Source organism: Leucoraja erinacea, chromosome 35 (assembly GCF_028641065.1).
Source record: "Leucoraja erinacea ecotype New England chromosome 35, Leri_hhj_1, whole genome shotgun sequence".
NCBI lineage: Eukaryota > Metazoa > Chordata > Chondrichthyes > Rajiformes > Rajidae > Leucoraja > Leucoraja erinaceus.
The window spans coordinates 502,831-528,193 of record NC_073411.1 but is presented as its reverse complement, the minus strand read 5'-3'; the positions used below and the strand labels follow the sequence as shown (position 1 = coordinate 528,193).

Genomic DNA, 25,363 nt, shown 5'->3' with positions numbered 1-25,363 from the left:
AGATCACTCTGAACTTCAACCATTTGCATATAAGAAGTGTAGAAGTTGGGATGATATGTTACAGATATAGTAAGACATTGGTGAGACCATATTTAGAATAATGTGTTCAGTTTTGGTCACCTTGTAATAGGAAAGATGTTGTCAAGCGGGAAAGCTGTGCGAAGTAGATTTACGAGGATGTTGCCCGGACTCGAGGGTCTGAGCTACAGGAGAGGTTGAGCAGGTTAGGACTCTATTCCTTGGAGCACATGAGGATGAGAGGGTGATCTTATGGAGATGTACCAAATAATGAGCGGAATGGATCAGGTAAATGCAGTCTTTTTCCCAGTGTAGGAGAATCGGGAACCAGAGGACATAGATTTTAGGTGGGGGAAAGATTTAATAGAATGGTGAGGGGTAACTTTACACAAGCTTTTTACACAAAGGGTGGTGAATATATTAAAGAAACTGCAGGAGGAGGTCGATGAGATGGGTAATTTCGCAATGTTTAAGAAACATTTAGGCAGGTACATGGATAGGATAAGTTTAGAGGGATATGGGCCAAATGCAGGCAGTTAGGACAAGAGTTGATGGACATGTTGGTCAGTGTGGGCCAAAGAGCCGGTTTCCACACTGTATGATTATAGAGTGAAAGTGTGGAAACAGGCCCTTCGGCCCAACTTGCCCACACCAGCCAACATGTCCCAGCTACACTAGTCCCACCTGCCCGCATTTGGTCCATATCCCTCCAAACCTGTCCTAACCATGTACCTACTTGACTGTTTCTTAAATGTTGGGATAGTCCCTCCCTCAACTACCTCCTCTGGCAGCTTGTTCCATACACCCACCACATTATGTGTGAAAAGGTTACCCCTCAAATTCCTATTAAATCTTTCCCCCTTCACCTTAAACCTGTGTCCTCTGGTCCTCAATTCACCTACCCTGGGCGAGAGACTGTGCATCTGCCCGATCTATTCCTCTCATGATTCTATGACTCTATTTGTACTCTCTCTCCAATAAGATAGGAATCTGCCTTTTGCTTCCTCTTCTCAAATTGTATGATCTCACACTTGCCCACGTTTAGGCCCACTTACCATCTCGGAGCCTGCAATCCTTTGCCGAGGATCGCCAGCGAAAATGCTCCGACCGCAAGGCCTGTGGACCTTTAACACCGTGAAGTCGCGGTAAGAAATGGCCAACTCGGGAGCTCAATGCCACGGAGTGTTCCGATCCGTCCCGACGCCGGAGTTTCGATCATCCCCACTCGAGGGTCTGAACATCGGACCGGCAGCGACAAGTGCGGAGGGTTCGGCCCCGACCACGGGGGAACAATGGAGGAAGATGGCCGAACTTTATTGCCTTCCATCACAGTGAGGAATGTTGATTCCACTATGGTGGATGTTTATGTTACATTTTATTTTATGTGACTGTGTGCATTGTTGCTTTTCACTTAGTATGGCCGTATGGTAACTCAAATATCACTGTACCTTAACTGGTGCATGTGACAATAAATACAAACTTCAACTTGAACAAACTCCATTTGCCAGGTTTTCACCCAATCACTCCATCTATCTATGTCCCATTGCAGAATCTCCTTGTCCTCATCACAACAGGCGCCCTCATCTAATTTCATATCATCAGCAAACTTGGAAACCTTCCATTTCATTCACTCATTCACCTCATTAATGTGAGTAATTGTTCAAAGGTTAGTCTATTGTCATGTGTACCAATGAAGGGACGGTGAAACTCGGATTCATTAATCATCATTAATGTAAATAATAATCAGTTAAGAACTGATCCTTGGAGTACTTCACTAGTTACATCCCTCTGGCACCAAATGGACCCATTAATTACAACTCCAACAGCTATCTATCCCACTGGCTCTCTGCACTGGACCATCTGAACAGGAGCATATGCCAGGCTGCTGTCATCCACGACAGCGTGGTGTTCAACACTATTAGTTTAGTCTATTGTCATGCATACCGTGATACAGTGAAAAGCTTTTTGTTGCATGCTAGCTAGTTAGCATGATTACAATTGAGCCGTCCACAGTGTACAGATACCCGAGAAATGGAATGACCAGTAAAGTCCCACTAAAGATAGTCCGACGGTCTCCAATGAGGTAGATAGTAGCTCAGGGCAGCTCTCTGGTTTTGGATAGGATGGGTCAGTTGCCTGATAACAGCTGGGAAGAAACTATCCCCAAATTCCGAAGTACTTTTTCGCACTTTTCTACTTCTTACCTGATGGGTGAGGGGAGACGAGGGAATGAGAGGTGTAAGACTCGTCCGTGATTATGCTGGTGACCTTGCCGAGGTAGTGTGAAGTGTAGATGGAGTCAATGGAAGGGAGGGGAATGGAAAGGAGGTTGGTTTGTGTGATGGTCTCGGCTGCGTACACAATTCTCTGCTGTCATCCCCTCCAACCTCCTCACCAAGCTCAAAGACCTGAGCCTCGGTGCCTTGCAAACGGATCCTTGACTTCCTCATTGGCAGACCTCAATCAGTGATGATCAGTAACAACATCTCAGTGGAAGACACTTGCAATTGTCTGCAATTTAAGAGAGTTGGGGGTGGTGGTTAGCAGAATGGCTATTACTAGGGAGAAGGTGCTTGGGAAGCTGAAAGGGCTGAAGGTGGATGTTACCTGGACCAAACTGCACCCTAGGGCTCTGATAGAGATGGCTTTCAGAGATTGTGGAGGCATTGACAGTGATATTTCAAAAATCACTAGAGACAGGAGCGGTTTCAGATGATTGGAAACTTGCCAATATTACTCCAGCAGCACAAGAAGGGAGCGAAGCAGAATTGTGATCACTATCGGCCGGATTGTATGACTTTGGTGGTTGGTAAGATTTTAGAATCCATTATCAAGGATGAGGTTTCAAGGTCTGTTTATTGTCACATGTACCAATTAAGGTAGAGTGAAATTTGAGTTACCATACAGCCAGACTAAGTGAAAAGCAACAAGACACACAGCCACATAAAATAAAACGGTTGGAGCTGTCGAACCATCCGCAGTCAGGGCGATCAAATCTCCTAAACCCTCCCGTCGGGGAGATTGAAACACCCACGTCGGAATGGTTGAAACTCTCCGTTGTGTACTACACGTCAGCCCATTGCATTTAGCAGACGTGGCCTATCTTGGTTCATACAGCTGGGGTGTAAACTACCCATTAAGAAACTCAGCGGGTCAGGCAGCATCTATGGAGCGGAGGAATAGGTGACGTTTCGGTTCAAGACCCTTCTTCAGACTGATGTGGGGGGGCGGGGGGTTTCTCCAGCATTTTTGTCTACCTTCGATTTTTCCAGCATCTGCAGTTCTTTCTTAAACATCTCCTCTCCGGCCATCAATGCAGATGAATCTCATGCCTGGGTGCTTAGCTCCCTGGTGTATAACAGTGTGGCTGAACACAGCGTAGATTCACCGACGACAACACTGTTGTTGGCCAAATCACAGGTGGTGAGGACTCAGCATATAGGAGACGGGACACATGGATGTGTGGTAGCTCAGCAACAACCACTCGCTCAATGGCAACATTGCCAAGGAACTAATAGTTCACTTCAGAAAGGGGAAGTTGGGAGCGCACGTGCCAGTATTTGTTGGTGGGTCTGTGGTGGAGAGAGTCACCTTCACTTTTATCCTGGGCGTGTAATCATGTGTGACTTGTCCTGGGCCCAGCACCCAGTTACAATCCTGAAAATGGTGAAAACAGTGGCAGTGCCTCAAGTTTTTTTGAAAATTTAAAGAGATTCAACGTCACTGAATACTCTACAGGACAAACCTCTACAGATGCAGTACAGGGCGGCATGGTGGCGCAGCGGTAGAGTTGCTGCCTTACAGCGAATACAGTGGTGGAGACCCGAGTTCGATCCTGACTACAGGTGCTGTCTAAATGGAGTATTACGCTCTCCTCGTGGCCTGCATAGGTTTTCTCCAAGATCTTCGGATCTTCGGTTTCCTCCCACACTCCAAAGACATACAGGTATGTAGGTTAACCAATTAACCAAAACCCACGCAGGTCATGGGGAGAATGTACAATCTACGTTCAGACAGCACCCATAGCCAGGATCGAACCCTGATCTCCGGCGCTGTATCGCTGTAAGGCAGCAACTCTACCATTGTGCCACCGTTCTTGAGCCGACCAACTGGTCTTTTTCTTTACATTGCCTTGTAGAATTTGTGTTTAGTGTAGGATAGAACTCGTGTATGGGGTGCAGACGGTGAGCCAAAGGGCCTGTTTCCACTCTGTATCTCTAAAGTCTAAAGTGTATTATCTGAGTCTATGTACCTATGATGCTGCAGCTAACAAGACTTGACTTTCTAAAGGGCCATTCTTCAGTCCATGCTAACTCACTTCCTTTGATAGCATATCTTTTAATGTAAGCACCTGTCTCTTCTGTGGCACCTTGTATTTTGTAAATCTAGCAACTTCGCTTCACTAGATCCCTCCATCAATTCTTCCCGTCTCATAGAAACATAGAAAATAGGTGCAGGAGTAGGCCATTCAGGCTGATCATCCAACAGTATCCTGTACCTGCCTTCTCTCCATACCCCCTGATCCCCTTAGCCACAAGGGCCACATCTAACTCCCTCTTAAATACAGCCAATGAACTGGCCTCAACTACCTTCTGTGGCAGAGAATTCCAGAGATTCACCACTCTCTGTGTGAAAAATGTTTTTCTCATCTCGGTCCTAAAGGATTTCCCCTCTATCCTCAAAATGTGACCCCTTGTCCTGGACTTCCCCAACTTCGGGAACAATCGTCCTGCATCTAGCCTGTCCAACCCCTTAAGAATTTTGTAAGTTTCTACAAGATCCCCCCTCAATCTCCTAAATTCTAGCGAGTACCAGCTGAGTCTATCCAGTCTTTCTTCATATGAAAGTCCTGACATCCCAGGAATCAGTCTGGTGAACCTTCTCTGGGATGTCAGGACTTTCATATGAAGAAAGACTGGATAGACTCGGCTTGTACTGGCTAGAATTTAGGAGATTGAGGGGGGATCTTATAGAAACTCACAAAATTCTAGAAGAAATCAAGCAAATTTGTCAAACATGATTTACCTTTCATATAACCATGTTTGACTAGGTTTGATTATATTCACTTTCCTAAATGATTAGTTACTTCTCTTTGTTTGTGGACTGGCATCTTGCCAACCCCAGCTGTGACCTGGTCTATAGCTCCTTGTCATGTGCATCCCTCCCTCTTTCAACAATCACAGTGGTTGCTTTTCAATCTTCTTGCAACTCCTGGAATTGCGCCAGTTTTGAAAGACGGGCAGGTCCCAGCAACGTGCCTGCCTTTAGCTTGGTGAATTTCTCCTTCTTTATCCTTTGCCAACAGCCTTCCCTTTCTTCCTTTGTTGTTTTTAGTCTGTTTTATTGGTGTTTTAGTGTGTCTGTAGTTTTTGTATTTTGTAGGGGGGCGGGGTTTGGGGGAAACTTTTTTATCTCCTCCCCCGACGGAGTTGCAACTTTTTCCGTATCGCATCTCCGTCCGCTCTGCGGCCTAACATCATGGAGCTGCCGGTCCCTTTGCTAGGAAACAAATTCGGGAGATCCAACCACAGGAGTTTTGATCGCCCCAATCTCGGGAGCCTCGATCGCCCTGCTGTGGGAGCTTCGATCGCCCCGACTGCGGATGATTCGATCGCCCTGACTGCGGGAGAAAAGGAGGAAAGAAGGTAACATTTATTCGCCTTCCATCACAATGAGGAATGTGAGGTCACTGAAAAACAAGATGGACGTGCTGCCTGCGCTAGTGAGGACTCGGAGGGAGTGCCGTGAGTGCAGTGATCTTGGTGTCTGTGGGCACATGGTGCCATGACGACATCCCAGAGTCTAGTGCGAGGGTGGGCGGCTTTCTGATTTTTCGGGCAGGCGGGGACTGCATAGAAAGTGACAGCGGTCGGTGCAATTCTGGTCACATCACGGTGTGTGGCCCGGACATTGAACTGATGGCTGTGGGTCTCTGCTTATGCTGTATGCCCTGGGGATTCTCACAAGCCGTTATGGTTGCTGTTTATGTTTAATCTCTATGGAATTTCGTATCTTGTTGCTTTTTTTTGGTATGACTGTATGGTAAATCAAATTTTAGTGTACCTCGGTACACGTGACAATAAGGGACCATTGGAGCTTGTGATTGGGATGTTCAAGTTTAGTTTAGAGATACAGCATGGAAACAGGCCCTTCGGCCCACCGAATCCATGTTGATTATCAATCACTGTTCACACTAGTTCAGTATTATCCTACTTTCTCATCCATTTCCTACACATACCAGGCAATTTAAAGAGGCCAATTAACCTTCAAACTCACACATCTTTGGAATGTGAGTGGAAACCGGAGCACCTGGAGGAAACCCACATGGACACAGATGGAGTTTTCAAATTCCACACAGATAGCATCCAAGATCAGAATTGAACCTGGGTCTCTGGCGCTGTGAGGCAGTAACTCTACCAGCTGTGCCACTGTGCTGCCCTGTTATTTAAGATTTGCTCACCTGTTTTAGGGATACGTGCATTATCCTCCACAGTGAAGGAAGATACAACACATATCTGCCCTTTCTATATTTCCTGTTGTTAATTCACCAGGCTCGTTCACTGGATCTCTCACACTTGCTTTAAATTCATGTGATAGGAGCAGGATTAGGCCATTCGGCCCATCAAGTCTACGCCATTCAATATTGGCTGATCTATCTCTCTCTCCTAACCCCATTCTCCTGCCTTCTCCCCATAACCCCTGACACCTGTACTAATCAAGAATCTATCTCTGCCTTAAAAATATCCACTGACCTGGCCTCCACAGCCTTCTGTGGCAAAGAATTCCACAGATGCACCACCTGCGTAAAGAAATTCTTCCTCATCACCTTCCTAAAGGAACGTCCTCTAATACTGAGTCCTAGGCTCTCTCATTAGTGGAAACATCCTCTCCACATCCACTCTGTCCAAGTGTTTCACTATTCTGTACATTTCAATGAGGTCCCCCCTTATTCTTCTAAACTCCAGCGAGTGCAGGCCCAGTGCCGTCAAACACTCATCACATGTTAACCCACTCAATCCTGGGATCATTCTTGTAAACCTCTCCATAGCCAGCGCTTCCTTCCTCGGATATGGTGCCCAAAATTGCTCACAATATTCCAAATGCGACCTGAGGCTTTCTGAAAATCTAGGTAAACAACATCCACTGACTCTCCTTTGTCTGTCCTACTATTTATTTCTTCAAAGGATTCCAGCAGATTTGTAAGGCAAGATCTCCTTTACACAAAGCCATACTGACTTTGACCTGTTTATCATGAACCTCTAAGTACTTTGTGACCTCATCTTTTATAATGGACTCTAAAATCTTACCAACCATTGAAGTCTGACTACGGCCAATAGTTCCCACTAATCTGGTTTGCTCCCTTACATAGATATATACATAGACGATAGGTGCAGGAGTCGGCCATTCAGTCCTTCGAGCCAGCACCACCAATCAATGTGATCATGGCTGATCGTCCCCAATCAGTACCCCATTGCTGCCTTCTCCATATGAGCTAAACCTAACTCTCTTTTGAATGCATCCAGTGAATCGGCCTCCACTGCCTTCTGAGGCAGAGAATTCCACAAATTCACAACTCTCTGTGTGAAAACGTTTTTCCTCATCTCAGTTCTAAAAGGCCTTCCCCTTATTCTTATACTGTGGTCCCTAGTTCTGGACTCCCCCAAATTCGGGAACATGTTTTCTGCATCTAGCGTGTCCAATCCCTTAATAATCTTCTATGTTTTCTAGGTAATATTGGCAATTTTCCAATCTTCTGAAACCACTCCTGACTCTTAATGATTCTTGAAGAATCACAACCAATACCTCCACAATCTCTAAAGCCACCTCTTGCAGAAGCCTAAGTTGCAGTCCATCTGGTCCAGGTGACATGCACCTTCCCAAGCACCTTCTCCTTAGTACTCGCCACTCCACTAACTTCCACCCCCTCGCTCTTGAATTTCAGGTGCCTTGCTGTTGTCTTCCACTGTGAAGACTGATGCAAAAATACTATAAAACTCCTCCGCCATTTCTTTATTCCCCATTATCACCTGCATCATTTTCCAGCAGTGCAACGTCCACTCTTACCTCTTTCTTACTCTTTATATAACTGAAGAAACTCTTGCTATCCTCTTTTATATTATTAACTAGCTTACCTTTGTATTTCATCTTTTTTCCCCATATTGCCTGTTTAGTTACTTTCTGTTGTTCTTTAAAAGCTTCCCAATCATCTGGCTTCCCACTAATCTTTGCAATGTTATATGCCTTCTCTTTCAGTTTCATCCTGTCCTTGACCTCCCTTGTCAGCCACGGTCACCTCATTTTCCCCCTGCAGCTTTGGCTGTTTTCTTCGTATTTATATGTAACTTTTGTTCCATTCAAAACTATTTTATGTTGAAACAGTTCGATTTGACGTTAAATGGAACCATGAGTGGAAGTGTATAAAATGGTGATCGAGTGAATGCACAGAGTCATTTACCAGAGTATGGGAACACTCTCATCCCCAAACCATGGATTTCTCCAACTCACCATGAGGTACAAATCATTTTATGAAAAAAAACAGACATTTACAATTTATAAACATACAGTGAAATCCAGAGATAAGATGTATAAAATTGGCTACTGATCTCTGATATTCAATGTGATTCGCGGTGCTATCAGTGATATTTACAGGCAGTGCTACTTTGCTCCAGTGTGATTAATAAGTGCTTTAGAAAGTTTGTGATTCCCTTTTTAAACGTTCTTTATCTCCCTCTTCCTGCCCAGGAGAAGGGCATGAATAATGAGACGAGAGGTGGGGGGGGGGCAGCCATGTTGAGACCAAGGAGGTGGAGGTGTTGAGTGTGTTGAAGAACATGGTTCCAAGGTGGATATGTTCCCAGAGCCTGAGGGGATCTTTCCCAAGAGAGGCCTCGATGGACATCTCTGTATCCCTTCCACCCACAGGCAAGGTGTGTAGGCTGTGTTGTTCCTTTGTTTAAGAAAGGCGATATGGATAATCCAGGAAATGATAGACCAGTGAGCCTTACATAAATTGGAGGGAAGCTATTGACAATAGACAATAGATGCAGGAGTAGGTCATTCGGCCCTTCAAGCCAGCACCGCCATTCAATGTGATCAATGGATAGTATTCTTAGTGATAGGTAGACAAAAGTGCTGGAGAAACTCAGGGCGTGCAGCAGCATATATGGAGCGAAGGAAATAGGCAACGTTGCCTATTTCATTCGCTCTTTTGTCTACCTTTGATTTTCCAGCATCCGCAGTTCCTTCTTAAATAAATTCTTAGTGATAGGATTGACTTACATCTGCAAGAAGCATGGGCTTAGACAATAGACAATATGCTGGGAATGGCCTTCTCTTACAAAGGTCATTGAGTTTTTGAGGAGGTTGTGAGGATGATTGATAAAGGTAGGGCTGTGGGTGTTGTCTGTATGGCCTTTAGTAACGCTTTAGTAAGACAGGGTCCCTCACGGTGTCAGGTTAGCAAGCAACAAAAGCTTTTCACTACCTTGGTACACGTGGCAATAAACTAACGGTTGGCTGATCCACAAGATTAAGGCACATGGGACCCACAGTGACCTGCTAGTTTGGATTCAATATCAGCTTGGTCAGAGTGTAGTGGTGGATGAGTGTACTTCTGAGTGGAGGTCAGTGGTGTACTGCAGTGATCAGCACTGGCACCTGTGTGGTGTGTGATACATATAAGTAACTTGGATGAAAATGGAGATGGGCTGATTGAGAGGTTTGTTGACAAGGACTGGTGGTGTGTGGGTCGTGAGAAAGGCAGCCAAAAGGCTCAGCTGGATATACACCCATTAGAAATGTGGAGCAATCAATGGCAGGTTGTGCTTTATCTGGACAAGTGTGAGGTGCTGCACTGCGGAAGGTCAAATGTAAGAACATTCTTGTAAGATTGGGGAGATTCAGTATGCAGCCGAATACCATGTTTTACCTCTACAGGTGTACAGTAGAGATCACATTGACAGGTCTCATCACGGGCTGGTGCAGCAACTTGAATGCCCAAGTTTGCAAAAAGTGGTGAACACTGCCTGGTCCATCACGGGTACTGACCTCCCCACCATCAAAGGGATCTATAGGAGGCACTGCCTCAAAAAGGCAGCCAGCTTCATCACAGACCCACCATGGCCACTCTCATCCCTGCCATCGGGAAGAAGGCACAGTGGCCAGAAAAATGTGATCTCCAGGTTCAAGATTAACTGCCTCACCACAACCATCAGGCTAGTGAATACTGCAAACATCAACTAAATGTTGAACTACAAACTGGGACTTTGGCCTTTTGTTTATCGTGTTACAGTATATAACACTACTGTGTTTAAACAACTGTTATGCTGTTGCAAGTAAGAATGTCATTGTTCCGTTTTCGGTACATACCACTCTTGGTTCTCTTGGAATGTAGGTGGGAGGACCCTGGGTAGCACTGAGGTGCAGGGGGGTGCACGAGTACACCTTCCCTAATGTGGTACCAGTAGGGGATAGGGTGGTATAGAAGGGGTATGGTACCTTGCTTTTTATCACTGCCTACACATCAAATACAAGAGTCAGGGAAGACCTGACAGAAGTATATAAAATGATGAGAGGCATAGATAGGGTAGACAGTCAGAAACTTTTCCCATGGAGGAAATGTCATAGACTAGAGGATGTGGGTTTAACATAATGGGGGGAAAGTTTCAATGAACTGTGTGGGGCAATTTTTTTTTAAACACAGGTGGGTGTCTCAAACACGCTGCCAGGGGGTGGTGGAGGAGGCAGATACGATCGTGGTGATTAAGAGGCTTTAAGACAGACACAAGTACAGTAGGAAGGAACTGCAGATGCTAGTTTAAAGTGAAGATAGATACAAAGTGCTGGAGTAACTCAGCGGGACAGGCAACGTCTCTGGAGAGAAGGAATGGGTGACGTTTCGGGTCAAGAAAGTAAACCCTTGCAATAACGGACTCCTTCCCCCCCAGTACCGGGTTGTTCTTCTTCCCCCAACAACCCCATCCCCACCCCCAACCCCCTCCCCTCCCCAACTCCTCTGATGGCAGGTCAGTGGTGGGATGAGCCGCGCCAATGGACATTGTTCAGTTGGGCCAAGTCACTGGATATCTTTAAGGTGGAGAATAACAGATTCTTCATTAGTAACGGTGTCAGGGGTTATGGGGAGAAGGCAGGAGAATGGGGTTGACAGAGATAGATCAGCTATGATTGAATGGAGGAGTAGACCTGATGGGATGAATGCACTAATTCTGCTCGTACAGCTTATGAGTTGTGTGGGGTGGTGGATCAGTGGTGGGATGTGTTGTGTGGGGTGGTGGGTCTGCAGTGTAACGAGCTGTGTGGGATTGTGTGGCCCCCCCCTCTCCCGTGCTGAGATTACAGTAAGCCCCGGGCCGCTGCATTCGAGCCACTGCACGTGAGGTTCAGGTCACAGATTCCAACAGGAAACCCAGGCGAGCCATGGGATTGGCCCTGTTGGCGGGACGGGCAGGCAGGAGAGAGTCGGTGTTGATGCAGGATCCACGTGGCGATTGCACCACTGAGAGCGCAGAGTCTCACGGAGCAGCGTGTCCACACTCCACGAGATCACTCCTGGCTGAAGACTCGGACATCCCTTTCCATGTCCTTTACACTGAGGACTTCATCTCCCATTCCTGTAAAATAACACGGCTATGTCAGGTGTTTAAGAAAGAACTGCAGAATTCCCGCATCCCCCCCATCTCCACATCAGTCTGAAGAAGGGTCTCGACCCAAAATGTCACCTATTCCTTCGCTCCATAGTTGCTGCCTCATCCGCTGAGTTTCTCCAGCATTTTTGTCTACCTTTGGCTATGTCAGGTGATCATTAGGCTTGGCATGACTGGACATTTGGGCAACACACCTGCGGGTGAGCTGATGGGCACATCCTGAAACCGTGGGAGACGCGCACCTGTATACAATTATGAGAGGCCCAGGTAGAGTTAGATTTAGCTCCTAGGGCTAACGGAATCGAGGGATATCGGGGTACTGATTTTGGATGATCATACTGAACGGCGATGCTGGCTCGAAGGGCCGAATGGCCTACTCCTGCACCTATGTTCTATGTTTTTTATAGTAGAAAGTCAGAACCTTTCCCCCCCACGATGGAAACATCAAATATCAGAGGGCATAGCTTTAAGATGAGAGGGGCAGGTAACTTCACACAAAGGTGGGTGTGTGAAAGCGTTGCCAGGTGTGGTGGTGGAGGCAGATACAACAGTGGCATTTGAGAGATTTTTGCATAGGCACATTGATATGTAAGGAATGATATGGATTATACAGAGGCAGATAATAAAATGGTGTTAGCATCATGTTCAGCACAGACATTGTGGGCCGAAAGGCCTGTTTTTTTGTACTGTACTGTTCTGTGTTCTATATAAATATATTGCATATTCAATATTTTCCAAATTCTGTTCCGACTTGTGAATGACTGGCAGTCACTGTTTAATGCATGGATGAATATAGAATATAGACCAGTACAGCACAGGGACAGGCCCTTCAGTCCACAATGTCTGTGTTGACCATGATGTCAATGTCATCCTATCTGCCTCCATTCCCTCCCTGTGCATGTGCCTGTGTGAATACAGGTGCATCACTATCACTGATGTATCTGCTACCAGCTCCACTGGCAGCGAGTGTGTCCACTCCCCGTGTCATAGACACTTGCCTCAGAAATCCCCTCTCTGTGAATCATTGTCCCCTGGTATTTGACATTTCCACCATGGGGTAAAGACTCTGACTGCCCACCCCGTCTAAGTGGGGGGGGGGGGGGGGGGGGGGGGGGGGGGGGGGGGGGTTCACTGGCACAGTTGTGAAAATGTGTGAAAATGTGAACATGCAAGGGGAGGAAGCGACATTGGGCGGGATGCTGGGGTGTACGCTGTGCATCATTCGCAGGGCAGATCCAAATATCCATACCTTGACTGTACGCAGCCACAATACTGCCCACCCTCCCCCCACTGACACGGGACAGGATCCTTACTAATAGCCCCCTGACAGGGAGAGGACCCTTAGTCCTGCCGCTGACAGTACAACACTCCCTCAGCACCATTCCCTGACCATGCACCATTCTGTAACCATGCAGCCCTGACCATGCATCATTCCCTGACCATGCAGCCCTGACCATGCACCTTTCTGCAACCATGCAGCCCTGACCATGCACCATTCTGTAACCATGCAGCCCTGACCATGCACCTTTCTGTAACCATGCAGCCCTGACCATGCATCATTCCCTGACCATGCAGCCCTGACCATGCATCATTCCCTGACCATGCAGCCCTGACCATGCACCTTTCTGTAACCATGCAGCCCTGACCATGCACCATTCCCTGGCCACGTAGCCTCTCTGGGAGCAGCTGCATCCAGCATTGCCCCTTGAACAATACCTCACGTTTGCTGATGCCATCTGACAGCCAAGCTTGTGCCTGCTGCCCTTTGCCATGCAGACGTGTCTCACTACTGCCCTCTGGTGCCAGTGGCCCCACACTGTGGCCATACCTTGAGTTGAAGTGTCAGCCAGATTATGTTCTTTGACGGTTGACGATCGCACAGCCTTGTAAACAAAAGCTGGTAGAGAAGGTATATGGTATGCTTGCCTTTAGGCTTTAGATACAGCATGGAAACAGGCCCTTCAGGCCACCGAGTCTATGCTGACCATACACTTGCACCCACTAGGGACAATTTACAATTTATAGAAGTCAATTAACCTACAAACCTGTGCATCTTTGGAGTGTGGGAGGGAACCGGAGCACCCGGAGACAACCCACATGGTCATCAGGAGAAGGTACAAACTCCGTACAGACAGCATCGGTAGAAAGGATTGAACCTGGGTCTCTGACGTTGTAAGGAGCAACTCTACGGCTGTTCCACCGTGCCTTCATTACACAGGGCATTGAGTGCAAGAATCAGGAAGTCATGATGCAGCTTTATTGAACTTTGCTCCTGCTGCATCTAGTATTGTGGGCAGATATGGTCGCCCATTACATGAAGGGAGTGGAGGCTTTGATAGGCTGCAGCGATGGTTTATGAATGATGATTGGATTAGAGGGTATTAGATTCAGGGAGAGGTTGAACAAACTTGGATTATTTTCTCTGCAGCGTCAACGGTTGAGGGAAGCCCTTATAGAAATATATAGCAAATTGTGAGAGGCGTAGATAGGGTAGTTAGAACCTTTTCCCAGCGTGTGAATGTCAAACACTAAAGGGCATAGGTTTAAGGTGAGAGGGGCAATGTTTAAAGGAGATGAGCGGGGCAATTTTATGGTCGCACAGAGGGTGGTGGATGCCTGGAATGCACTGCCAGGAGTGTGGTGGAGGCTGATTCAATAGTGATATTGAAGATAGATAGGCACATGGATATGCAGGGAATGGAGGCATATGGATCGCAAGCATGTAGATGAGGTTAGTTTAAATTGGCGTCATGTTTGACATGGGCATTGTGAGCTGAAGGGCCTGTTCCTGTGCTGTCCTGTTCTCAGAACAGAAGACAAAATGCTAACAAATGAGACTCGGCTTAGTCTTGTAGAGGCAAAGATCAGCTCGCAGAAGCTAATGTTTACATTCTCAAATTGATCAAAATCTCACCACAATTATCTCGGAAGAATCTGAAAGTAGTTTGCGTGACAACTCGGAAAAGCTAGACTTCTCGGATCATTTACTGATAAAATCTCATTGATCGAAAACTTCAAGAGAAACAGAAATTCTGGAAACAATCAACAGGTCAGGCAGCTCCAGAGGGAAGAGAAACATGGGTGGCTCAGCGGTAGAGTTGTTGCCTTACAGCGCCAGGGTTCAGTCCTGACTACGGGCAAACTCCATACAGACAGCACCCATAGTCGGGATGGAACCCAGGTCTCTGGTGCCGTTAGGCAGCAACTGCACTGCCCTGCCGCCCACCATTGTTCTGTATACCATCGCCTAGTGTTTGATTTGCTTCTGTTTCCCCCCCCATCGATGCGTCCCCACCCACTGTCTTCCTCCTGAATTTTCTCTCTGTGTGCCCATGGTAGGTAGAGTAGTCGAGGGAGAGTTTGGGTGGTGAAGCTTACCTTTGTTTTCTGAAGCACTCTGCCCCTCTCAACGCCCAGAACCGAGGGTGCCCGTCTCAGGCTGCATTTGGCAGATGCCGTGCGCCTCAGGATCGGACTCACGATCGCAACCTGTCAAAGGATCAGAAATAATCAAATTTCAGCTGGTTTGGCTGACATTCAATGACATCTTGTACCCAAAGAATTAAAGGCCGTTACTTTAGGAAGGAGATGAGGAGGAATTTCTTCAGTCAAAGGGTGGAATTCAATGCCACAGAAGGTTATGGAGATGGTAAATGGATATTATTAAGGCAGAGATACTGTAGATAGATTCTTGATTAGTACGGGTGTCAGGGGTTATGGGGAGAAGGCAGGAGAATGGGGTTGAGATGGTGAGGTTGATCAGCCATGATTGAATGGTGGACTAGACTTGATGGGCCGAAAGACCTAATTCTGCTTCTATTATTTATGAACATGTAGACACAAAATGCTTGAGTAGTTCAGCGGCTCAGGCAGCATCTGTGGAGAAAAGTAATTGGTGACGTTTCAGATCGAGAACCTTCTTCAGACCTAGTCTGATACAAAATGTCACTTATTCCTTTTCTCTGCTGAGACTAGCTGAGTGACACCAGCACTTGGTGTTTATCTGTGGTGTGAACCAGCGTCTACAGTTCCTTCCCACACAGCTCGCAGCCCAGTCGTTAGTGAAATGACACATCTCTCAGACGTGACTTAGGTTACGATAGAACTTTATTTATCCCAGGAGTGAAATTGATCTGCCAACAGTCATAAAACACATGAAACCATATAACCATATAACAATTACAGCACGGAAACAGGCCATCTCGGCCCTACAAGTCCGTGCCGAACAACTTTTTTTCCCTTAGTCCCACCTGCCTGCACTCATACCATAACTCTCCATTCCCTTCTCATCCATATGCCTGTCCAATTTATTTTTAAATGATACCAACGAACCTGCCTCCACCACTTCCACTGGAAGCTCATTCCACACCGCTACCACTCTCTGAGTAAAGAAGTTCCCCCTCATGTTTCCCCTAAACTTCTGTCCCTTAATTCTGAAGTCATGTCCTCTTGTTTGAATCTTCCCTATTCTCAAAGGGAAAAGCTTGTCCACATCAACTCTGTCTATACCTCTCATCATTTTAAAGATCTCTACCAAGTCCCCCCTTAACCTTCTGCGCTCCAGAGAATAAAGACCTAACTTATTCAACCTTTCTCTGTAACTTAGTTGTTGAAACCCAGGCAACATTCTAGTAAATCTCCTCTGTACTCTCTCTATTTTGTTGACATCCTTCCTATAATTAGGCGACCAAAATTGTACACCATACTCCAGATTTGGTCTCACCAATGCCTTGTACAATTTTAACATTACATCCCAGCTTCTATACTCAATGCTCTGATTTATAAAGGCTAGCATACCAAAAGCTTTCTTTACCACCCTATCTATATGAGATTCCACCTTCAAGGAACTATGCACGGTTATTCCCAGATCCCTCTGTTCAACTGTATCCTTCAATTCCCTACCATTTACCATGTACGTCCTATTTTAATTTGTCCTGCCAAGGTGTAGCACCTCATATTTATCAGCATTAAACTCCATCTGCCATCTTTCAGCCCATTTTTCCAAATGGCCTAAATCACTCTGTAGACTTTGGAAATCCTCTTCATTATCCACAACACCCCCTATCTTGGTATCATCTGCATATTTACTAATCCAATTTACCACACCTTCATCCAGATCATTGATGTACATGACAAACAACAAAGGACCCAACACAGATCCCTGAGGCACCCCACTAGTCACCTGCCTCCAACCCGATAAACAGCCATCCACCATTACCCTCTGGCTTCTCCCATTCAGCCACTGTTGAATCCATCTTGCTATTCCTGCATTTATACCCAACCCGATAAACAGCCATCCACCATTACCCTCTGGCTTCTCCCATTCAGCCACTGTTGAATCCATCTTGCTATTCCTGCATTTATACCCAACAGTTGAACCTTCTCAACCAACCTTCCATGAGGAACCTTGTCAAAGGCCTTTAGTAAGTCCATATAGACAACATCCACTGCTTTACCCTTGTCAATTTCCCTAGTAACCTCTTCAAAAAATTCAGGAAGATTAGTCAAACATGACCTTCCAGGCACAAATCCATGTTGACTGTTCCTAATCAGACCCTGTTTATCCAGATGCTTATATATATTATCTCTAAGTATCTTTTCCATTAATTTGCCCACCACTGAAGTCAAACTAACAGGTCTATAATTGCTAGATTTACTCTTAGAACCCTTTTTAAACAATGGAACGGCATGCGCAGTACGCCAATCCTCGGGGACTCTTCCCATTTCTAATGACATTTGAAATATTTCTGTCATAGCTCCGGCTATTTCTACACTAACTTCCCTCAATGTCCTAGGGAATATCCTGTCAGGACATGGAGACTTATCCACTTTTATATTTTTCAAAAGTGTCAGTACTTCTTTTACTTTGAACCTCATAGTATCCATAGCTACTCTACTAGTTTCCCTTACCTCACATAATTCAATATCCTTCTCCTGGGTGAAAACCGAAGAAAAGAAATTGTTCAATATCTCCCCCGTCTCTTTTGGCTCTGCAGATAGCTGTCCACTCTGTCTCTCCAATGGACCAATTTTATCTCTTGTTATCCTTTTGCTATTAATATAGCTGTAGAAACCCTTTGGATTGACTTTCACCTTACTTGCCAAAGCAGCCTCATATCTTCTTTTAGCTTTTCTAATTTCTTTCTTAAGATTCTTTTTACATTCCTTATACTCCTCAAGCACCTCATTTACTTCATGCTGCCTATAATTATTGTAGATCTCCTTCTTTTTCCGAACAAGATGTCCAATTTCCCTCGAAAAGCAGGGATCTTTCCAATTTTTACTGTTTCCTTTCAACCGAACAGGAACATAAAGATTCTGTACTCTTAAAATTTCCCCTTTAAATGTCCTCCATTTCTCTTCCACATCTTTCCCATAAAACAAATTGTCCCAGTTCACTCCTTTTAAATCATCTCGCATCTTATCAAAGTTAGCCTTTCTCCAATCAAAAATCTCAACCCTAGGTCCAGTTCTGACCGTCTCCATAATTATATTGAAACTAATGGTATTGTGATCACTGGACCCGAAGTGCTCCCCAATGCATACCTCCGCCACCTGTCCCGTTTCATTTCCTAACAGGAGGTCCAGCACTGCCCCTCCTCTAGTAGGTACCTCTCTATGTATTGCTGCAAAAAACTATCTTGCACACATTTTACAAACTCTAAACCATCCAGCCCATTTACAGTGTTTAAGCCGAACACCTCCGCTCGGTCCGCAATAACCAAGCTGACCTCCCGGTGGCTCAGCACTTCAACTCCCCCTCCCACTCCGCCTCCGACCTCTCTGTCCTGGGTCTCCTCCATGGCCACAGCGAGCAGCACCGGAAATTGGAGGAACAGCACCTCATATTCCGTTTGGGGAGTCTGCACCCCGGGGGCATGAACATCGAATTCTCCCAATTTTGTTAGTCCTTGCTGTCTCCTCCCCTTCCTCAGCGCCCCTGCTGTCTCCTCCCATCCCCCAGCCTTCTGGCTACTCCTCCTTTTCCCTTTCTTGTCCCCACCCACCCCCGCCCCCGATCAGTCTGAAGAAGGGTTTCGGCCCGAAACGTTGCCTATTTCCTTCGCTCCATAGATGCTGCTGCACCCGCTGAGTTTCTCCAGCTTTTTTGTGTAACCACAGCCCATTTACAGAATGTGTTTCCCAGTCTATGTGTGGAAAGTTGAAATCTCCCACAATCACTACCTTGTGCTTACTACTAATATCTGCTATCTCCTTACATATTTGCTCTTTCAATTCTGGTTCCCCATTTGGCGGTCTATAATACACCCCTATAAGTGTTGCTACACCTTTCCCACTTCTCAGTTCCACCCAAATAGCCTCCCTAGATGAGCCCTCCAATCTATCCTTCCAAAGCACTGCTGTAATATCTTAATTGACTAGCAATGCAACACCTCCACCTCTTGCCCCTCCAATTCTATCACACCTGAAGCAACAAAATCCTGGAATATTTAGTTTCCAATCACAGCGCTCCTGCAACCATGTTTCACTGATCGCCAGAACATCAAACTTCCAGGTGTCTATCCAGACTCGAAGCTCATCCACCTTTCTTACAATGCTCCTAGCATTAAACATGAAATTAAAGTGATGAGTGGAAAGGGTTGGGGGGGGGGGGGTGGGGGAAATGTTCATTGTTTACATTGCCCAAATGAGCGACCATTTCTTTCAGAACGAGGTTCCATTTAGTAATATGATATTCAGGTCTGAAGAGAGAAAGGACTGGAGAATATTGGTGGTGTGAGCGAGTATATAGAATTATGAGAGGCTTGGATAGTGTAGACAATCAAACATTTTCTCCAGGATCGAAAAATCAAAGACTAGAGGGCATAGTTTTAAGGTGAGAGGGAATTGTTTCATTTTTTACAGAGTGTGGTGAGACCCTGGATATCCTGCCAGGGTGGTGTTGAAGCAGATATGAAAAAGGCAAGTAAGGATTTTACAAAAAAGGCAAGTAAGGATTTGTATACATTGGGTCCGCAAGCGAAGAATTTCACTGCCTCATCACATGTGACAATAAAATGTTCCTATTCCTAAGACTTGGATAAACATATGGATATGCAGGGAATGGAAGGATATTGATCATATGCAGGTAGATAAGGAATGGTCCTGGCATCATGTTCAGCACAGTATTGTGGGCTGAAGGGCCTGTTTCTGTGCTGTAATGTTCCATGTTTGATTATGGTTTAAAGTTTATCCATAGTAGTCAGAGCCAGAAGGAACGTCTCCTGTTGATATTTTGTGCATCAAGAGATCTCCTTTCATACGTTTAAACTCGGGTGAATACAGATTTGCCTGACCCATTCTCACCTCTGCTCATTCTAGGAATCAATGTGAATACGATTTTGCACTGTGGTCGTTTTTTTTACAGTCCTTTTTCTTTTTACAGAGAAATGGGAGGTGTTGTATTTTGGGAAGTCTAACATGGGCAAGACCTACACAGTGAATGGTCTGGGTGTAGAGCAGAGGGATCGAGGTGTGCAGTTGCATGGTTTCTTAAAGGTGAAGTCACAGGTAGATAAGGTGGTCAAAAAGGCTTTTGGCACATTGGCCTTCATCAGTCAGCATATTGAGTATAGAAGTTGGGAGGTTATGTTGCAGTTGTATAAGACGTTGGTGAGACCGCATTTAGAGTATTGTGTTGAGTTCTGGGCACCGTGTTATAGGAAATATGTTCTCAAACTGGAATGGGTACAGAGAAAGTTTACGAGGATGTTGCCAGGACTAGAGGGTCTGAGCTATCAGGAGATGTTGGGCAGGGCGGGACTATTCCCTGGAGCGCAGGAGGATGAGTGGTGATCTTATAGAGGTGTATAAAATCATGAGAGAAATAGATCGGGTAGATGCAGGTGTAGGGGAAATGATTTATTAGGAATCTGAGGGGTAATTTGCTGCCAGAGGCTGGGGCTACCCCAACGTTTAAGAAACAGTTAGACAGGTGCATGGATAAGACAGGTTTAGAGGGATATGGACCAAATCCAGGCAGGTGGGACTAGTGTAGCTGGGACATGTTGGCCGGTGTGGGCAAGTTGGGCCGAAGGACCTTTTCATTGTTTCTGTATCTCACTGTACTGGTGGACAGAGAACTTAGTTACACAGTCCAGACAACAGCCTCTCCCTCAATGTCAGCAAGTTGAAGGAGCTAGTTATGGAATTCAGGAAGAGTGGTGGAGTACTTGCCCCAAAGAGCATCACTGGTGCCGGTGGAAATGGGTGACAGCTTCAAGTTCCATGGTGTTAATATCATCAATTATCTGTTGTGGATCAACAACATTGTCGCCACAGCCAAGAAGACACATTGATGCCTCTACTCAACGATGCCTCTACTTCCTCAGGATGTCTAGGAACCCCTGGATGTCTCCAATCACTTACAAACATCCACAGAAACCAGACTGTCGGCTTGCATCACAGCTTGGTTTGGCAACAGCTCTGCAGAAGACTCGAAAATTTGCAGAAAGTTGTGGATGTAGCCCAGTCCATCAGGCAGACCAGACTTCCCACCATTGTCTCCATCTACACTTCACCCTGCCTCGGGAAAGCAGCCAACATTAGCAAAGATTATGGTGTCGCAGCTGTAGTGTTGCTGCTTTCCAGCGCCAGAGACCCGGGTTTGATCCTGCCTACCCGGTGCTGTCTGTTCAGTTTGTATGTTCTCCCCGTGACCTGAATGGGTTTTCTCCAAGAAGTTCGGTTTCCTCCCACACTCCAAAGGCGTACATGTTTGTAGGTTAAATGGTTTGGAATAGTGTAAAAATTGTCCCTAGTGTGTGTAGGATAGTGTTAGTATGTGGGGTTGGTTGGTGTGGACTCGATGGGCCGAAGGGCCTGTTTCCACGCTGTATCTCTAAATTAAACTAAAAAAGACATCCCACTCCTGGTCATTCTTTGTCCCCCCCCCGCTCTCATCTGGCAGAAGGTACAGAAGCTTGAAAGCGCGCACCACCAGACTCAGGAACAGCTTCTTCCCCTCTGTTATCAGGCCTGAACGGTCCTTCCATAAGCTGGGGGTACTGTCTGATTCACCTCTACCCCATTGCAGACATTGGACTTTGTCTGTGGACCTGGTGAGCTACAATGCTGAGAACTATATTCTGCACTCTGTATCTGCCACTTTGCTCCACATATTGTACTGGAGTTTGGATTGATTATGTTTATATTATCTGATTAGATTGGATACATGCAGAATGAAACTTTTCACTGCACCGTGACTATAGTAAACTCAAACCTAAACCACATGACAATGAACGCCACTCGAACAGGAACTTTAGTTGCATTTCCTGTCTGCAAAACACATCCAACACTCCAGGGTGTCCTGGCCAAGGTCATGTTTAAATGCAGTTTGACAAAGCTTGTTTTTTGTTAACGGCAGACAGGCCTGAAGACCGGCACCATGGACAGGGTCTGGCTACCAGTACACACCCAGCACCATGGACAGGGTCCAGCTGAACACACCCAGCCCCATGGACAGCGCTCGGCATTGAGCCGAGGCCACAGCCAAAGGAGCAAAGGTCGTGGCCAATATGTGGGGATTAGATTTACCGACCTGCACCTCTTCAGCCCACTCCATAAACACCAAGGCAGTTCCAACCAGAGACAAGGAAGGGGAGAGAAAGTGGGAAAAAGAGAGAGCGAGAAGAGATTCCTTCTCGTTACTATTGTCCTTCACTATATATAGATTACATCACGTGTTCACCTGCCACGAGGGTTTGGGTGAAGTGATTGTCATCCCTGACACCACTAGACTCACACATCTTTGCTCCTGTATTTGAAATCTCCTGCAGCAATAGCCGACAGGTTATCACTGCCTACCCACACGTTACTTTGCCTACCCATGCGGACAACTTCACATTCATCCAGCATGCTGCATCTGCCATTTTTGTCCAAATTGCCTCGAAGTCCCAGCATCGTCCACACCACTCATCATTCCAGCTAGCTTTGTTTTGGCGGCCAAGGTAGAAACACCTCTGCTTCCCTTATCTGAATCTTTGACACATCATGAATCACTGGGCCATGGGCACAGATACATCTAATTTATTTATATTTAAATACACTCCTTGTGGTTAGACACAAAATGTTGGAGTAACTCAGCAGGACTGAAGTCTGAAGAAGGGTTGAGACCCGAATCGTCACTCATTCCTTCTCTCCAGAGATGCTGCCTGTCCCACTGAGTTACTCCAGCGTTTAAACCAGCATCTGCAGTTCCTTCCCACACTGTTCCCCGTGGTTACTGTTCACCAACCAATTTTCAAGCACACATGCTATAATTTTGTGCACACATCTTTTATGTAGCTGTATACATTTGAACTCCAAAAGTGCAGTACCTCAGAAAATTAATGCATATGGGTGTATTTAGACTGTCCTAAGGTCCCACATAATGGCAAGACCCTATCAGACCCCAACCATTGAAGATAGGGGGCATCCTCTACGATAATCCTCAACACTGGTGCTCCACAGATACGTGTCCTCACCCACTTTACTCCCTGTACGCCCACGACTCTGTAGCCAAGTACAAATCCAATCCAATTTACAAATTTGCAGACAACACCACCGTTATGGGCAGGATATCAAATAACGGGATTTCAGCTGCAGGGGATGGTGGCAATGTCGAAGATTGAGAGGAGACCTGATCGAAGTATATAAAATTATGAGAAGCATAAATAAGGTAGTCAATGAGAACCTTTTCCCTAGGGCAGAAATATCAACGATTAGAGGGCCTAGCCTTCCAATGAATGGGACAAAGTTTAAAAAAGATGAATGGGGCGATTTTTTTACACAGTGGTGTGTGGTGGTGTATATCTGTAATGTGCTGCCAGGGATGGTAGTGGAGGGAGAAACGATAGAGGCATTTACGTAGATTTAATAGGCCCATGGATATGCAGGGAATGGAGGGATATGGATCACGTGCAGGCAGAGGCGATTAATTTAATTTGTGATTCTGTCGGGTACAGACATTGTGGGCCGAAGGGTCTGTTGATGGGCTGTACTGTTCTATGGTCTATGACTGGTGTCTTGTTTAGCACAGACATTGTGTATCGAAGGGCCTGCTCCTGTACTGTACCGTTCTATGTCCTATTTATTTTAGCAGCTAAAACCTCAAAAACCCCACGGGTTTGTCAAATATTAATTTCCCTTTTATAAACCAATGATGAGTTTGTTGACATGAGGTAAACAGGTCCGTGGTACCGACATTCTCCTTCCTTCTCATCGTGGGATTACATTGCCAGGCCTCCAGTAGGTATGTTACAAAACCTACCTGAATCGTCATTGGGAATCTGCCCACAGCCAGGTCCGCGATTTTGGCGCTGTTTGGAGGGGGCGGGTTTAAAACGCGATTTTTACTAGGCTGTACTAATCGCAGATGTTCAGCCTAGTAAATCATTAACGAAAAATCGCTGCAAGACCCGGTCGCAAAAGGTATTATTAGTTTTATAGGCCTCGATAATATAGTTATAATAGTTTTAAAATTACTGTCTCATTCCGCAACCTCTCGCAGCCCCAGGGTTTTATAGAGCAAACAATTAAAGGTATGTACCTTATTTTTACATTAAATGGGGCATATATATAACCCTATATATCAAGTTATCTATAGCGAGTAGTTCATTTTGGGCTTTTTATATCCCGCAGTATTTTTCTCGGCATTTGAGGGCACTAATCCAGCGCGATGTCAACGTTCTAAACCAGCGCGTTCACATGAACCCACTAGAAAGCCGATTTAAATGGGTATTTATTTACAGCAATTGAACACTAAATTCTTTCCATTTGGCCTATAAATTAATGTAAATTAGATATAAAAATCATGTTATATTGTGAATTATTTGTGAATAATCTTTGGACACTTAGGCTATTTAAAAATGTTAATCTTTCCTTAAGAAATGGGCTTTTGACTATCCAAGATCACAGCTTTTTTGTTATGTCCATTGAAAATCAATAGGGAACAAGATGCTAATTTCCGAGTATGAAAATGGCCATAACTTTTTTAATACTTGAGATATGAAAGTGAATTTGGTGTCAAATTAAACTTATTGTTATGCTTTATCTGATGGGATAAATTGCAGACTTGATTTATAAAATCTCAAAATTTTGTAACATTGCTACCTCCAGTCTGTAGGAACTGTTCCGCCACCCGGAGAGTCCTAGGACATGACATCAGTGCACCCACTGATGTCCTTCACTATCAGGCACTGAAAATAAACTGGCTTCCAGTCCATCATTGGTTTATTTTTTACCAATACTAATTACCTCCATCCAAGACCGCAAGAAATTGCAGAGAATTATGAACACAGCCCAGACCATCACACAAACCAACCTCCCTTCCATTGACTCCACTTATATCTCATGCTGCCTCGGCAAGGCCAGCAGCATAATCAAGGAAGAGTCGCACCCTGGCCACTCCCTCTTCTCCCCTCTCCCATCGGGCAAAAGGTGTCAAAGTGTGAAAACACACTCCTCCTGATTCAGAGACAGTTTCTTCCCAGCTGTTATCAGGCAACTGAATCATCCCACCACAACCAGAGAGCAGTGCTGAACTACTATCTACCTCTTTGGTGACCCTCGCAGTTTCCCTGAACAGTATTTGGTGGCGTTACCTGGCACGAAACATTATTCCCTTCTACTAGTCTAAATGGACACAGTACGGCTCGATTATAATCATGTATTGTCTTTCTGCTAACTGGTTAGCACACAAC

The 25,363-nt window shown here is 45.6% G+C and overlaps 1 protein-coding gene across 1 annotated transcript in view; it reads right to left on the bottom strand.

Annotated features, from left to right (window-relative positions):
- Positions 1 to 11,524: 11,524 nt before the first annotated feature.
- The window catches only part of LOC129713138 (actin filament-associated protein 1-like 1), a 28,180-nt gene continuing 14,341 nt past the window's right edge, over positions 11,525 to 25,363 (bottom strand). Inside the window, exons 7-8 of the mRNA XM_055661965.1 lie at positions 15,060 to 15,170; positions 11,525 to 11,648 (exon numbers count right to left, since the gene is read on the bottom strand). Of these exons, the coding sequence (XP_055517940.1) occupies positions 11,622 to 11,648; positions 15,060 to 15,170 (138 nt within the window). The 3' untranslated portion in view covers positions 11,525 to 11,621. The remainder of the gene's footprint in view (positions 11,649 to 15,059; positions 15,171 to 25,363) is intronic.